General features: G+C 36.9%; 1 protein-coding gene across 1 annotated transcript in view; it reads right to left on the minus strand.

Annotated features, from left to right (window-relative positions):
• Positions 1-7,743: 7,743 nt before the first annotated feature.
• LOC134527466 (gamma-aminobutyric acid type B receptor subunit 1) overlaps positions 7,744-17,417 on the minus strand; it is a 262,732-nt gene continuing 253,058 nt past the window's right edge. Inside the window, exon 16 of the mRNA XM_063360161.1 lies at positions 7,744-8,610. Within this exon, the coding sequence (XP_063216231.1) occupies positions 8,606-8,610 (5 nt within the window). The 3' untranslated portion in view covers positions 7,744-8,605. The remainder of the gene's footprint in view (positions 8,611-17,417) is intronic.

The raw sequence follows: 17,417 nt of genomic DNA on the forward strand, positions 1-17,417 counted from the left end.
AAATGGTGGTCGTGACATCATTGAACATGGCGGCCTCCAGCAGACGACAACAAGTTGGTGGCTGTGTCATCAGAATATATAATTGGCTGTGAAATCTGTTTCAAGATGGTGGACATGTCATTAGAATTCAAGATGGCAACCGAAACGAAAATTGCAACATTTATTTAGTGGGGTGCTCAATGCCAATATGACGGAATTCAAGATGTTGACTGAGATCAAAAGTCAAGGGTCAAGGTCAAGGGTCAAGTTCATGCTCAAGGTCATCCAAGGTGGCCGTCGTGATGTCACAATCCAATATGGCGGAAAACACTTCTACCTCTCTCCGGCTCCAGTAGCAGGAGGAACCAAGTTATACTACTTAACTTGTATATTTGGTCCAGCCCCTGCATTACCCATCATTTTTCACAATAAATTAATAATAGATCCAGATAAACGACAGCCCCTTAAGGAGACTTTCCAATGCCTTTTTAGATTAATTAATTTTTAACTGAATTTTTAACTTTTTAAATCTGGACATTTTTGGCATAACGAAGCATAAATAATTACTTGGCAAGTTTCATTACTTCAAGAGATTCTAAAGTAAAATAACAGCTTTTAGCTTGTTATTGCATGAAGCAAGTACATCACAGGTTGCCAGCAACCATCTTAACAATTAATTACACAGACCTCAACATTGAAATAAATTTAAAAAAAAAAAAACATGCAAAGCTAATTAAGGCCCTGTTGAGCACACAATATAGAGCAACACCTGACCTGTAAGTAGTGGATGACCTATATATATATATATATATATATATATATATATATATATATATAAGGTAGTGCCCTTCATTAGACTAAGCATGGCTATGTGCTTGAATGAATATTACATTCAGACAATGTACAGTTGGTAAAGTCTCAACAACACTCGTGTTGATGTGCATGTTTGCAGACAGGCTGTGTCCCGGCTTCCGCCTTCCTCCCCCCCCCCCCTCCTTCCCAAATCAACCGCCCTCCCAATCATAATATCGTCTGGCTGACATCACGTGGAGGATTGCCTAGCTTCTCACTCGCTCAGCCGTACACAGCGGTAAATAAACTCGACTCTGTCAAGTAACAAACAAATCAGACTCCACAAATTTTTTAGATATTTCTTAAGCTACATAGCCGTGAGTGGTTCAGTTGTTACTACTTCAAAAACTTTGATACTGCAGCAAAAAAAAAAAAAAACATCGCAAAGTGTTTTTAAGGTCTATGAAATGTTTTAGTACAATATCGAATTATTTATTTTTTTGATTACCGTAGGTAGGTAATGTAAGAATACGAAATGTGCATCAAGGGTCAAATATCAATTGTAAATTTACTAAATATTGATAATTATTGTTGAGTGTAACATCAATATTGTATATGTATCTATGCTCTCTTGTCATCTATGGTCCAATGCTGATGTTCTTTTTTTTTAATGTTAGAATGTCTGTACTGAGAAGTGCCCGGTGTGACAGTATTAAATTAGGTGGAAAACCATTCGTAACTTTGATGACTGATATCCTGGAGTATAATTAACAGTGGTAGCATAGCGTGGTTACTGCGGCTTCAATGCATTATGTTATCGCGAGAGAAATACTGTATAGTTCCATTTGCAGGAGAAAATTTTTCTGCTTGGGAATTTAGGGTCAAGAGTATATTGAGAGAAAATGGCGTGGCGAAGGCAATTGAAGATGATCGGTTTGCAGCGGATGACAAAAATCAAGCAGCCGAGGCTCGGGCACAAGCTATTTTGATAGCAGCTGTTGCGGATAGCCAATTAGAATATTTACGCTATGAAAACTCCACATTCGCCATGTTTAAAAACTTGGAGGACAATTTCAAGAAAAAAAGAGTGCGAAGTAAACTTTTCTTGCGCCGACAATTGAATACAATGAAATATAATGAACGAAATTCGCTCATGGAACATTTCGTACAAATGGAAGAAGTTTACTCCAAATTGAAAGACGCTGGTAGTGTACTGTCGGAAGAAGAAAAAGTAAACTATATTTTACTCTCAATGCCTAAATCCTATACAAGTATAGTCACTGCATTAGAGGTTATGGAAAACCTAACCATGAACTTGGTCAAGGATCGCCTCCTAGGGGAGGAGGAGAAACGGAAGAAAAGTGGAGGTGAAGAGAATGAAACTGGAGGTTATGCCTTTTTCTGCTATTCATGTGGAAAAAAGGGCCATAAACAATACCAGTGTCGTGTGAAGTTACGAGGATCAAGTTACAGAAGTCCAGATGCAGTACAACCGACAGAGGGGTCATCCCGAGGAGCGAAGCAAACAACAGGCAGAAATTACAGCAGCAACTACAGCTTCGGAAGAGCAACAAGTAAAGGCAGGTTCTCTGGCGCAAGAAGAGGTGGGCCAGCTAGATCATACATCGCAGAAGAAGATAGTGATTCAAGTCGAGTGGTGTTTTTGGCAGATGAGTTTAGAAATGAAAGTGAAAAAAAGGAAGGTAGTAAAATTGTTTTTTGTGTTGATTCGGGAAGTTCAGTTCATATTGTGGGAGAGAAAGGTTTTTTTTCAGATTACATAGAGCTAAGTGCACCAAGACGAATATGTGCTGCTAAAAATGGAGTCGAATTGGAAGCTGTTGGTATTGGGAATGTAAAGGTATGTGGTTACAACTATAATAATGATCCAATTTATTGTACTATCACAAATGTGTATCATGTCCCTGAGGTCAGAAAAAACTTGCTGTCAGTTTCAAAATTGGAAGAAAAAGGTATGAAAGTGTTATTTGATAAGGGCTGTGTAAGGATTTTTTTGCACAACAAGTTGATCTTGTTTGGTTGTAAGCAAGGCTCACTATATACAGTTGAGATGATATTGGATGGTCCAGAGACAAACTATTCATGTACTCAAAAGGGGAATGTCAATGAAAATGAATCGGTTAATTTATGGCATAGACACCTTGGGCACTTAGGATATTCAAATTTGAAACTGTTGTGGAAACATAATTTGGTTGATGGTTTAAATGATATAGCAAATGTAGATAGTTTCAACGCAATGTGTGAACCTTGTATCTTAGGGAAAATGTCTAAACTACCTTATAAAGGAAAATATGATAGGGCAGTCAAACCATTAGAAATAATCCATACTGATGTGTGTGGTCCTATTAGCCCAACATCTTGGGATGGATATAATTACTTTGTTACATTCATTGATGATTACACACATTTTGTTGTAATTTACTTGATAAAAAATAAGAGTGAGGTACTGGAAAAATTCAAAGATTTTTTCTATTATGCAACCAAACATTTTGGTGCAGATATCTTGAAATTGATATCTGACAATGGAGGAGAATATGCTAATCAAGAATTTAAAAGGTTTTGTAGTAGTAAGGGTATTAGGATGGTGTTCACTGTACCCTACAATCCCCAATTAAACGGAGTGGCAGAGAGGTTCAATAGAACCTTAGTTGACAAAGCAAGAACTTGCTTGGTTGAATCTACTTTGCCTAAAGATATGTGGGGAGAAGCGATTTATTTTGCAGCTCATGCCACAAATAGAAGTCCAACCTCAGTTCATAGCAAAACACCTTTTGAATTGTGGGAAGGTAAAAAACCTAACTTAAGTAAACTCAGGGTATTTGGTAGTAGTGCATTTAATCACATTCCAAAAGAAACACGATCAAAATTAGACCCTAAAGCACAGAAGTTAGTAATGGTTGGCTATGGCCAAAGAGGTTACCGCCTGTGGGATAAAGAGCAGAGGAAAATAACATTTGGAAGGAATGTGATATTTGATGAGAGTATACCTAACTTAGTACCAGAGACTAAAAAAACACAATCAGAAATTCATGAATTACCTAACAGGGACTGGACACATGTAGATAACGGCGTAGGTATGGATGTAAATAAAGAGGTTCAACAGAGTGAGGAACATACAGGTATGGACAAATCGAATGCAAGAGGTTTAGGAAATAGGGCAGTAGTTAGACCCAAACGATTTGATAATTATGTAGAATATTTTTCAGACAGTGAGGATGAAATTTTGTTTGCTATGTGTACTTCATATCAGGATAACATACCGTTGAGGTATGAGGATGTAGGTAACATGGAGGATAGTGATCAGTGGTATAATGCAATAAAAGAAGAAATCAGTGTATTAGAAGATAATCAGACTTGGGAAGTAGTTCAAAAACCCGAGGGAATTAAACCTATTGATACTAAGTGGATTTTTTCAAAAAAGATATTTGGTGATTCATGTCTGTACAAGGCTCGTTTAGTAGCAAGGGGGTTCCAACAAGAAGGCTTATTAGAGGATAGTTATTCACCAGTGTTGAAATTACAAACTCTGAGGATATTGTTGTCAATTGCAGTTCAACGTGATTATCACATACATCAAATGGATGTAAGAGCAGCCTTTTTGTATGGTGAAATAAAGGAGGAAGTGTATTTAGAACCTCCGGTAGGAATAGAAGTAAACCAGAATTGTGTTCTCAGACTTAAGAAATCTATGTATGGTCTTAGGAGGTCTCCCAAGTGCTGGTATGAGAGATTTTCAAAGTTTGTTACAGATCACGGGTTTAAACGTTCTGAAAATGACTATTGCTTATATGTGAATGTAGATGTTTACATTCTTTTGTATGTTGATGACATATTAATTCTAAGTAATACGATGGAAAAAATAACGTGGGTTAAGAAAATTTTGAGCTCAGAGTTTAAAATGAAAGACATGGGTTGTGAAAATTTGAGATATTTAGGTATTAATATTTGTAAAGAGAGAGATGGTTTGGTACTTGACCAGAGGGACTATTTAAAGAATGTATTAAAATTGTTCGGAATGTATGAAAGCAGGTCGGTGCAGACACCCATGGAGGTTAATTGTAAATTGTCAGAATCTGAAATGATTGATATGAGGCAAGAAGCCAAGTGCAGGTCATGTATTGGTTCTCTGATGTTTGCCTCAGTTGGGTCTAGACCTGATATAACAGCTGCAGTGTCTTACCTAGGACGTTTTCAATCAAAACCCAGTGAACTATTGTGGAACAGCCTGAAACGGGTGCTAAGGTACCCTAAGGGCACACTTCATTATAAATTGCGTTACAATAAAACTGAAAAAAATTACCCTTTAGTAGGGTATGCTGATGCTGACTTTGCGAGGGAACAAGACAGAAAATCAATTTCAGGATATGTTTTTAAGGTTTATAATAATACAGTAGTGTGGCGTTCAAGGAAACAGTCAACAGTTGCCTTGAGCACTACTGAAGCTGAGTTTGTAGCACTATGTGAATCTGTGATGGAAGGGTGTTGGATTAAAAAGATACTAAATGAAATAAATATTAAGTGTGATACTATGATAGTGTATGAAGACAACATTAGTACCATAAAAGCAGTGAGCAGGTGGGATCAAAAACGTCTGAAACACATAGACGTAAAAATGAATTTTGTAAAACACAAAGTTGAAGGAAAAGAGGTGGTGCTTAAATATGTTAACACAAAAGACCAGCTAGCTGACATTTTAACTAAGCCACTAACTGCTGAGGTGTTTAGAGTATTGTTGAAGGAGTTAGGATTGTATTAGTCATATGTTATGACATTGTATAAGGTTAATTTTAAAAGAATTGTATCATGAAAATGTCAAGTGGAAAATGTAAGTTCTGTTTTTGTATATACTGTTACATTCGAAAAAAAAAAGAAAAAGAAAAAAAAACATAATCATTGGGGAGGAGTGTTGAGTGTAACATCAATATTGTATATGTATCTATGCTCTCTTGTCATCTATGGTCTAATGCTGATGTTCTTTTTTTTTAATGTTAGAATGTCTGTACTGAGAAGTGCCCGGTGTGACAGTATTAAATTAGGTGGAAAACCATTCGTAACTTTGATGACTGATATCCTGGAGTATAATTAACAATTATAACAATTTCTTTGCAATATTCTTTATGTTTTGTGCGCTCTCGCACAAGCATAATAGAAATGGCTTTCGAAACTGCTGTCTATAAAAATGCACCTTTAACCCCATCGAATATTTAAATCAGTCACTGTGCCAAATAATATATTTATTTCCAAACAAACATTTACGATGTGGTCACGAACATTTTTATACTTTTTGGCACGATAGGCCAGGTTAACACCATTGTTACAAATACTTTGTAAATTGCAGGTCGTGATCAAAAAGAAATTTGTTTTTAAATTTATGTAAAATATGTTTGGGATAACTTATTGCCTGTTTGAAAAAAAAATGAAGATTTAAAATCCTTGCATCTCATGTTTCTCTCTCATACTTTATCAACTATGCCATTGCACTTAAACATAGACTTATAGAGCTACATATTTAAATTTAAACGTAAGTACAGACTCTGCTCTCGATAATTTGAGTTTATATATGTTTCCAATTTATGTATAAAGTTATTTATTAAACACAATATAATTTTTATTTTTAGGTTGTTTTCCTGACATTAAAAATCTTTGATAGTGTGAATGTTATAACATTACAGTCAGCATAAGTAAGTGGCAAAAATTATAAAATTATAATTTTCAAGTTCTGGCAGATATATCAGTGTATATTTAAACAATAACCAATTTATATTCTTTTCCATGTTCCATGTGTGGCGAGTGAATTAATTGACCTATACACGTGGTCAGATATTAATTTTTTTTTTCAAATTGTTTTGTGAATTGTGTTAGATACCTAATAACTTAATTACAAAAAAATTAATCCTTAGTATGGATGTTACCGTAAAGGATGGAAAAAGAATGGGTTGGGCACGTATCAATCTGTGCATATTGTTTTGCAATTATAATGATATGTTGTGCGCATCAAATTCGTGAAAAAATTATATGGGCACATGTTTGCGCTTGCTTATATTTCTAGCTGACGAGGAACGAGTACTGTTTGGCTACAAAGTTATAAAAGTTATAAATGCTACTTAGTTTAGCTCATTGTTTAGGTTTAAAATTCGATTTTAAAATGTTTCATATGATTTCAACAAAGCAACATTAAAAAACTAAAGAATAAAATAAAATAAATCTTATTATCTTACTGAAATACATACATATTATTTTTCAATCCAACTATAAACAAACGCTATGGTTTTAAGTACATGTTATACATTCTTCTGTATAGACGCCACTATTGGTTCAATGGTTCAGTTGTTAAAGTATGCATATTTAACAATGGGATACTGCAAGTTCAAATCCCCGTACAATAAATTATTACTATCAACATGTGTTTTATATAATTTTTACTAGAGATCTCTTTTATTCACTATTATTTTAAAATAATTTTTAGGAATTTACGCCTATAACTTTTGATGTATTGCTGAATACGTATTTTAAGGTTTAAGCAAAACGCTAGTTATTTTATTTAAACTTTTAGTCACTAAAATTTATATTGTATGATTTTTTATGACAGTTCTCTTTAAAAATATACTGTTAATTTTAAATTTTAAATACCTTTTATACATTCTTCTAGTGTGTGATAGGCAAAGTCGACATTATCAGTTTAGTATCATCGTTGGGTTCACCTATTTATCGCTGGTTATTCAAAGTGGTTTTTATCTTTATTTACTGTTATTGTTGCAACTATAGCTGTTGCAACTCTGTTGCAATTTTTTTTTTAATTCTTTCAATGAACTCCTCTGTGATGTCTGCTTCTATGCATTTAAATTTTGACATAGGCTGATTTTGGCTTGTTTTCCAAGTGTTTGCCAATTTATCTCTTTTTTGTCCGTTATTGAGGATTCTTATGACATACAGTATAACCAGCAAAGGCAATTGTCCAAAAAAAATTTAAACCAATCTTTCTCATTACAAGAACCATTAAAACAACATATCATACATATTATACTTGACCATGACATAAATTTAGCACATTTCAACAGCCTTTCATAAAAAGTTTAATTTATACAATATTAAGTACAGGATAGTACTGATTTGAAAGTTTAATAAGTTGTTTACATATATTTATAATCCTAGTTAAGTTATAAACAATTATTGCAATATTTTTTTTAAAGACAACAATACAACATTTGTAATAATAACAGAAAATATATCATACGCACATCCATTGTGGTAGGTAGAATTTTCATTCTGTAAGCTTTATATAAGAAAGTAAATTATTTTTTTCTACAAATGATGTCTTAAGGCGAAATACAAACATTTATTCACCCAAGTTTATTTAGGACACTTACAAAATATTTATTAAGGAACTGTTAGGGCCTACGTGATCGAATATTATACAAAATGACCTAGAAATAAATAATATTAAACTTAAACCTGGTCATAAAACTTCAAGTACACTCACTAATCTACTTGTATTATAACAGGTCATGTACAATCTTCTTTACAACTAACAACACGCACAATAAAATCTCGTTATACCATATTCTAACACTCACTATGGCTAAACAATTATTGGTAACTAAGTTGCGATTAAATGTATAGAACATTTGTTTCACTAAGTCATAAACTGATCTCCACATTCAGTGACCGATCCAACAGTTTAGTGATGTGCTGTGCTAAATGCTGGGCTTATCACATTCAGAGAGACAGCTTCTGTTGTGGTTTGAGTCAGCCACTGCAACTGTACAGTCACAGAGATATGCCGCTTCGCTGTCGACACCAGTAGCTATCAGCTTCACTCTGTCCAACAAGAACCTGTATTCAGTTAACTTGTAATCTCACAGCTCATCTCACTGAGTGAAGGAGCCATGTATAACAATGCTAACACTAAGCAAGCGAGTCGCTAGACTGCAAAAATCTTATTTGCAAATAGATTTAGTAAAGATAATTTTTTACAGCTCTCGGAAAAAAAGGATGAAAAAATATCAAAACCAATAAAATTTTTCACGAAAACTAATTTCCGAATGGCTCCTTCAGACGTTATAAAAATCTCGTTACAACAAATTTTCTGTCATCCTCTCCGAGGCTGTGAACCATTACAAGTGCTACACAAGGGAGTCGACCGCTAGACGAAACCCGTTCTGAATGCTACTGTATTATTTTGGATTCGATAAGCGTTTGTTATAACGAGATTTTACTGTGGCAACAGCTGACACAAAAAAAAAACATACCTTATTGCTGCTTATATGTGTGACAAACAAGTGCAGCTTCATACATTTACTTTTGTAAACTAAGAACATCTGAAACAGGCATACTTTAAAACACTATAAATAACTGGAATAAAACAATAAAATAATTATTATTCGCAAAATTAAGTTTAGCTAAAAGTTGCACAAGTCTTTAGTTTATCACTTTGTGCAAACACATAAATAAAGACTGAAGTAAAACATTTCTGATCATTTTCTGGATTTTTGTTTGCTGACCAAGAAAAACTATGCTCACGATGCACTATATATTTTTATTATAATATTTTATCAATAATTCAAATACAAGAGGACTCACCTGTTTTGTGCATAGTCCTAGCTAACTGTCATTGAGAACCAGAACCCCCTTTGTAAAAGAACAGATTTATATAAAGTATGATGTAGGTTATTGGTCTATTTTATTATGTATGCAAAATGGCGATCAGGGTGTAGACAGTCTGTAAGTGCTTGTGAAATTAAAGTTATTTTCGTGTGAAATTTGCTCCTTTTTGTTCTTTTTACTTGAACTTGAATGTATACCATCTCCACATCAGCGGCGCAACAGTCGAATGAAGGATCACCCGCTGTAGCCCCTAAATATAAATTCAGGTAATCGGCGCAATGCCGATGGTGGCCTGGAGAAAATAAACACAGCTATGTTTACTGTCCAGGGGAACAATACCTACCACCACGACTAGTCTTGGACGCATGAAACTTCACAACAAGATGCATCACTGGGCCAGCTTACCTCGCCATATAAATAGCTTTTACAGGGCCCCGTCATCATCAACTGGAAGTCGACTAGGCACAACACTTGGTGCTGCCATCAGACAACATGCAGAGAACGCTGCACATTATGGCTCATCACGAACACTAGAGTGATGGGGCGGCATCGAGGACAATATCATTGTGGTAAGTGTGAAAGAACTTGTTAGAACTTGTTAGGCTACGGCCACACGAGCGTGTTTTCACGCAGAGATTCTGCGTGAAAACACGCCAGAAATATGAACCGCAGCAAGGAGAATGAGACCGGCCAGACGCAGCGTGAATCCCCGCCGGGGAGAGGACAGAAAGGCGCGTCTTCAAGGTCGCCCGCAAGAAAATGCACCGCGGCCAATTCGTTGGCGTGATTTCACGCAGCGTTTCAGTCGATGCCCGGCCACACGTGCGGGAATTCTCGCCGCGTTCTGTTCTGAAATACTGCCGACTGTAGTCGATATGTTACGACTTCCGGAAAATGTTCATGTAGTTTTTCTTTTCATACCCCAAGACCTTAAAACCATGGTCAACTCAAAAGCGCGCGCGCGTGTATATGTATATGTATATATATATATATATATATATATATATATATATATATATATACACACACACACACACACACACATATATATACAGTTTAGTTATTTTATGAACTTTTTCGGCACATTCTTCAGCACTAACACATTCTCTCATTTCTGTGTTACTTTTTGATATATTTTCTTTCACCATAGACAAAAGTATTTCAAATGAGTTAACGGACATTCTGAAGTACTCAAAAAACTTGTCTGGATTTTCTTTTAGTTTATTATGAAAGAGCACAAATTTTCCTTTCGTTGATGTGTTTCACTCAATATGGGATGGACCCAGAATTTTCTTGAATGCTTCCGCCGACGACGACGACTACGAAACAACAGCACAGCACTTAAAACCACAGCAGCGTTCTTGCTTAATCTATACTAATATTATAAAACTGAAGAGTTTTTTTTGTTTGTTTGAACGCGCTAATCTCAGGAATCACTGGTCTGATTTGAAAAATTATTTCAGTGTTGGATAGTACATTTATCGAGGAAGGCTATAGACTATATTATATTATCAATAACATTAGGGATCCTTACTAAAAGTACAATTTAGAATCAAATGCGTTGGAGGGGGTTAGATACAACATGCAGTACACGTACGAAGTGTGTGTTAACAATGCCGCAGGCACTAGAAGTTTATTTCCTATTGCCTATTAACATTGTTGCCACGCACTAGATGCCTTATCATTCTTAATTTTCCCATACAAGTAAAAAACACCCGTGTGATATTAACAACGAAGCAATCAGTACCCTCATAAGAGTTCAATTAGTATTTAAATACTTTTTATCACTTTTTATCACAATGCCGCAGGCACTAGAAGTTTATTTCCTATTGCCTATTAACATTGTTGCCACGCACTAGATGCCTTATCATTCTTAATTTTCCCATACAAGTAAAAAACACCCGTGTGATATTAACAACGAAGCTATCAGTACCCTCACAAGAGTTCAATTAGTATTTAAATACTTTATATCACTTTAAATCGCAAACCTAAACTATTGTTTTTTTACAATTACATTACGTTACATTTCTGACAAGGACTTATTTATATATATATATATATATATATATAAAAGCGAAATACCGCTCACTGACTCACTCATCACGAGATCTCTAAAACTATACACCCGATTGACTTGAAATTTAGCATAGTTACTCATTTTGTGAAGTACACGCTCACTAAAAACGGATTCTGCGGAAATCCGATCCCAAGGGGAGTTTCGGGGGCGTAATATATCAAAATTTCCAGTTTTTGGTAGGAAATCACCATGGCAACGGCTGTTGCTTTGTTGACGCTTCATTCGTCTCTATGGCAACGACTATTTCATTGTTAGTGCAGTCCTCATCACCGTTGAAATTTTGCGGGTACTTTAAATATCAAAAATTGCCCTTTTTTTCAAGTATATATATTTTACAGACTTGAAACTTCACAGTAATGTTCCTTATGTTACGCAGGATGACATTTTCCGAATATTAGATCCCATAGGTGGTTAAAACAAGGCAACAGTGGGTACTTTGTCTGCATGAGAACAGGATTTTGCATTGTTCATGCCTTCTGCGTCTCCATGGCAACGGGCATCGCGCGGCAGTGGCGTACCCACAAGGAGGGGCATGTATAATGAGCGGTGCAAGAGTGATCTGCCTGTAGACTGCCGTAGCGAAGTACGGGTTCATCAGTTTTATGTTGCGTGCACGAGTCGGGAAACCATCGGATTTATACAGCATTGTAATAAATTTTCACTGAATTTTTTATTATTTACCATTACTGTAAATGGGAGATGTGGCTTAATTTTTTCCATTAGTATAGCCGTGCGAAGACGGGTCGGGCAGCTAGTGAATTCATAATAAAGCCTGCACAGCATAGATGGGTGCCAGTTCACAATACAACGCTCACATGTGGCCGGGTAGCGGATTCATTCTGCGTGAAATCACGCGCTAGGCTTCAGCGTGAAAACACGCACGTGTGGCCATCGGTCGCTCAGGATCTCACGCTGCGTGAAAACACGCTGTAACAGTAGCGTGAAAACACGCAAGTGTGGCCGTAGCCTTAGAACTTGTTAGCTAGTCCCCTACTGTCATCGAGGAAGGCCTCAGTTGTGATACAATACCTGAAAAACCATGGCTAGGCACACATAACATGGATAATTGAACTGGGCTTCAGCTACGAGAACATCACGACCATCTAGGAAACCAATGGTGCTCGAGGACTTTCGTTAAGATGTACCCTAAGAGCATCAGGATGCAGTTGGGTGATTGTTAAGCGAGAAAGTTTTCCTTCGCCACCACTGACATTCATCAGAGAAATACTTTCGATGAGTTAGTATATAAAGCCCCAATATTTATGGTTTCCAAAACTGCATGTGATCCGCTCAGAGGTCCATGATATGTTACAGGATGGTGTTATGGTACCTATAACTTCTGTGTTGTTCTAGCACTTAAAAAAAGGCGTAACCATGTGTTTTTGTGTGAACTTCTGTCACTTCAACAGTGTGGCAAGTCATTTCGTCTTCCCCGCAGATCAGTGTACAGAAAGCTTTCGAAAATCTTGGCATTTTTTTGCATATTTACTATGTTATAATTGCGCTCGGGATATTGGCCGGTGACACATGACTAGAAGACTGTAAAAATACTGGCTATACCAATCCAAGGATGACGAATTCAATTTTGCACCATGCCATTTGGGCTAAAACACAGGCCTGTAAAATTTTAAGCTATGATGGAAAGTGTGCTAGAAGATTATATCGGCCAATTCGTGATGGCCTATCTAACATATATAATTGTGTGGTTGATAGACATGGGAAGATCATATGTATTACTCGTTCCTCGTGTTAGAAAGTCTTGCAACCCACCAGCTCGAATGAGTAAGCAACTAACATTTCTTGGTATCGCCAACTGGATGAGCAATCACATCTCGATTTTCTCCAAGATTTCTGCTCACTTGATGGACTTGTTGTCACCATGTCAGCAGTACCATTAGACTCAGGCTGCTGAGGATGCATATGCCAGAATGAAGACAACCTATACATGGAATCACATATTCTCGTGGGTGGATCCTAGGTATATGCTGTATGTACATAAGTAGGGGGAGCACGCCGGTTCTGGGACACTATAAACAAAGGACAGGTGGTTGTCTGAGCACGTGGGGGGACGTGGCACCACGTGGTCGGGTGGGCGTCGCCGGGAGCCATGTGGAGGGGTCCGTAGGGGGTTGTTGACGTCACGTGGAGGGGGGTGTGTGTATGTTTCTAAATGAGGAAGGTAGGTAGTGCTAGTGTCGCGCGCCGGAATTATTTTTACAAGTATAAAAATGTGAGGGCGGGCGGTGGTTCGATTCGAACCTTCATTTCTGGATCGTTAGTCCGTCACGCTAACCAAAGGACCATGAGACCATGTTGGAGAAAATAATTTCAGATGTTGTATATATGCTTATAAAATATTATTTTAAAGAAAAGGTATATTTTTTATAGTGCTAAGCGGGAAATTTAAAAAAATATATACTGTCGGCTGCTATGCAGCTGCCATGTTAATTTTTTTATAGTGGTAAGCGGTAAATTTAAACGAGGCACATCGGCTGCTAGTCGGCCGCCATGTTTCATTTTTTATAGTGCTAGTCAGCAAATTTAAACGGCGGGAAATTAAAAAAAATATATAGTGTCGGCTGCTAGTCGGCCGCCATGTTTATTTTTTATAGTGCTAAGCAGGAAATTTAAAATATATAGTGTCAGCTGCTATGCGGCCGCCATGTTAATTTTTTTATAGTGGTAAGCGGTAAATTTAAAAAGGTGCATTGGCTGCTATGCGGCCGCCATGTTTTATTTTTTATAGTGCTAAGTGGGAAATTTAAAAATGGGCCGGCCGCCATGTTTATTTCAACATTGAAAAAAAAATAATTTCGACTGCTAGGAAGTAACCAGAACAGCCAACTTTGAAAAAAAATTAAATAATATTATATGTATGACAATCGATTGCTGAAAGTCGCCATATTGTAGTACAGCATACCAGGCCGCCGTCTTGTAGCATAGCACAACGCGGCCGCCATCTTGTAGCACAGCATACCAGGCCGCCATCTTTTTTTTTCTTCCCCATTTATAGTCATTGTTTTTTTATTTCTCAAGTTTGAATATAAAAAAAGTATTATTTTGTCAGCCACTACTCTATGACAATAGTAGTAGTAGTATTTGCCAAATTTTGGAAACACACACTGAAGTGTAGCCATGTTTTCTTATAGTACTAGACCAGTATAGTCATATTATGCTTAATTTGTTGTGTAGCATGTCTGTCTATAATAATAAAAAAAGCTATAGGCATTACTTATGCGTATAGCGTGTTAGTAAAAAAATTTATACTTTATGTATTTCTGCAAATTCAAACACCGTTTTTTATGTGTTAAAGACATAATGTTCTCTTGTAGTGTGTATTGTGGAAATGAAATATACAGTAGTATTAATTACTTAAAAAAATAATATTATTTATAATATATCACCAATTTTATTTAAAAAAAATGTATTCTTATTACATCACTTGTCATTTAAAAGAAAATGTATTGTGCATTTATAGTCATTATATATATTTTAAAAAATAAAAATTTTTCCCAAGGGGTGGTAGCTGCGAGCGAGTACGCGCCGTCGTCTGCGGCTCCAACCCCTTTCCTTCCTCCCCCATTGTCATTTTTTTAAATAATGACCCAGACACTGGCGCCCGCATAGGGAAGCCGCTCGCAGAGGGGTGCACCCGAACACATGTCGCGGCTCCAAACCCTTCTTCCCCCATTGTCATTTTTTAAATAATAACCCTGCCAGATGTCTGCCCGCATAGGGGGAACGCGCCGCCCCAACCCTTGCAAGGGTCTCCAGACAGTCGCGATTAGAGTCTGTTAAGGCCAATTCACTCCATTAGTCTTCCAAATCGGTTCTAGAAATCCATGTTTTTACTGATTCTGGGAATCCCTTCCAGCTGACTAGAAGACGTGTAGGAAGTCACTTGTGGATTTTATTAATTAAATAAGTGTCTATATACTTCGTCACTTGAATTTCTTGAGAATAAAAACCACCCTTGATTTCATTTCCATCTAGATCAGACAAGTAGTATGTTCTAGGGTAAGTGTTGCGTATTTTTATCACCTTAAAAATCTCGTGGGACCAATTTATGGAATAACCTTTTGCAAATAAATCCTTATTTCTTGAGATATACGTACATGATCTCCAACACTAGCTTTAAGTCGCCTGTAATCTATTTTTTCACAACATTGTAAACCGTTTTAAGAAGAGAATTATCTTTCACCTCGTTGGGGCTCATACCGATAGTCCTATGAAATCTGCCATTGTATATTTCCATAACTTTTGGTAAGAGCAGTAGCCATTTATAAGTTCCCTGAGCGCTCATTTCCGTAAACAAAAGCGATTTTAAACTTCTAATGAAGCGTTCAACTACCGAGGCCTTCAGCTCGCTGTTGGTTGAATAATGGTTAATTCCGTGTTCTTTCATCAATGTCTGAAATCTTCTGTTATAAAATTCGGTACCGCGGTCTGAGTGCACGTGAGTGAAACCTCCAGAATCCTTTAGAATACGTTTCATAGCTAAAGCCACAAGCTCCGCAGTTTTTTTCAGTACCGGAACCGCGTAAGCCCGCTTGGAGTAAACATCAATCGCAACCAATATATATCTGAATCCTTTATTCGCACGGTGATAAGGTTGCATTTCCACCAAATCGATCTGTAAAAGATCGCCGAGACCATTAGTGATTACACGTCTCCGAGGAAAGACTTTGCATGCGATTTTGTGAAGTTCAAGCGCAATACCGCGTCTGGCAGTCATATATTTGTTTTTGTTTCTTAATTTTTTTAAATGTAGCCAGATTCATTGAGTTCTTCTAGTATGGCCAACACTTCATTTGATTGGCTCGTGTTCCCGGATTGTTGCGATGCAAGTAATAATCTAAGCCGATCACATAATTCATTTACCGAGTTCCAGTAAACATATTCCTTTCGACGATTTAAATATTTTTTTTCAACTAAACCACTGCCTTCATGGGAAGCAATGACAGGACAAAGATCCTTAATGAACCCGAACTTTTCATGATCGGTGTTTTTATATTGTTTGGATAACGCATCATTTCTTTTATAACACGCGCTAGTAGACAGCAGCAAGCATGTGTATTGACGCAATGCAGTTTCTGAATACACCTTAGGTTCTTTCGAAAACAATAGCTCATATAATCCCGGCGAAGGTTGTATTAGTTCATCATCTATGCGAAGTAAATTATTAGGTAGGAAAAAAACTTCCGTATTTCCCAAGAACCAGCGATTCTTGTGTTTGTAAATTCCGTTGGTCGTATCATTTATTTTAGAATTGAATACAGTTAGGTAGGACCGGGCTTCCTCACCCAACGGCTCATGTGACGCAGCCGAGTGTTTACCGGAATGAACAATCAGTGGTAAATCATCATCTTCTTCACCTTCGCTAGAGAAAGTCTTAATCTCAGGTTTAGCGATAGGTGTAGCTGATTCTTTTTTCACCTCAGCCGATAAATTATCCGCGGCAGCAGAAGAACTCTCGAGACGCGATGTGATCGGTTTGAATACCTGTTCATTAACTGCATCCCGTGCCAGGCGCGCGCGTTTGGCTAGCAAATATTTTTCACGAACGTTTTGTATGACGTGATGGAGCTTTCTTGCTTCTGAAGCCATGACTGACTCATGTGAGCGTAAATAGAGGCTTTTATACATTAAGTATGTATTTTAAGCGCAGTAGCTGTAGTTGGTATAATGGGAAGCTCAACCGGTATGGTAATACGCGGAAGCGGAGTTGAAGATGGTCTTACACCAGACAAATTCAGCGACGGACCTCTTAAAACCAGAATCGATTCAGATGGTGACTGTGCCTGCTGGTTTTCAGGTCTGTCCGCTAGCTTCCTTCCCAATAGGTTATACAATAGGTCTAGACAATTTCTCATTGCATTCAAGCTTTGATTAACGATATGTGGAAACTGAGAACTTGAAGTAGCTCCACTAACGAGACTATCAA

The sequence above is a fragment of the Bacillus rossius genome, chromosome 1 (genome assembly GCF_032445375.1).
Source record: "Bacillus rossius redtenbacheri isolate Brsri chromosome 1, Brsri_v3, whole genome shotgun sequence".
In the NCBI taxonomy this organism is placed as follows: Eukaryota; Metazoa; Arthropoda; class Insecta; order Phasmatodea; family Bacillidae; genus Bacillus; species Bacillus rossius.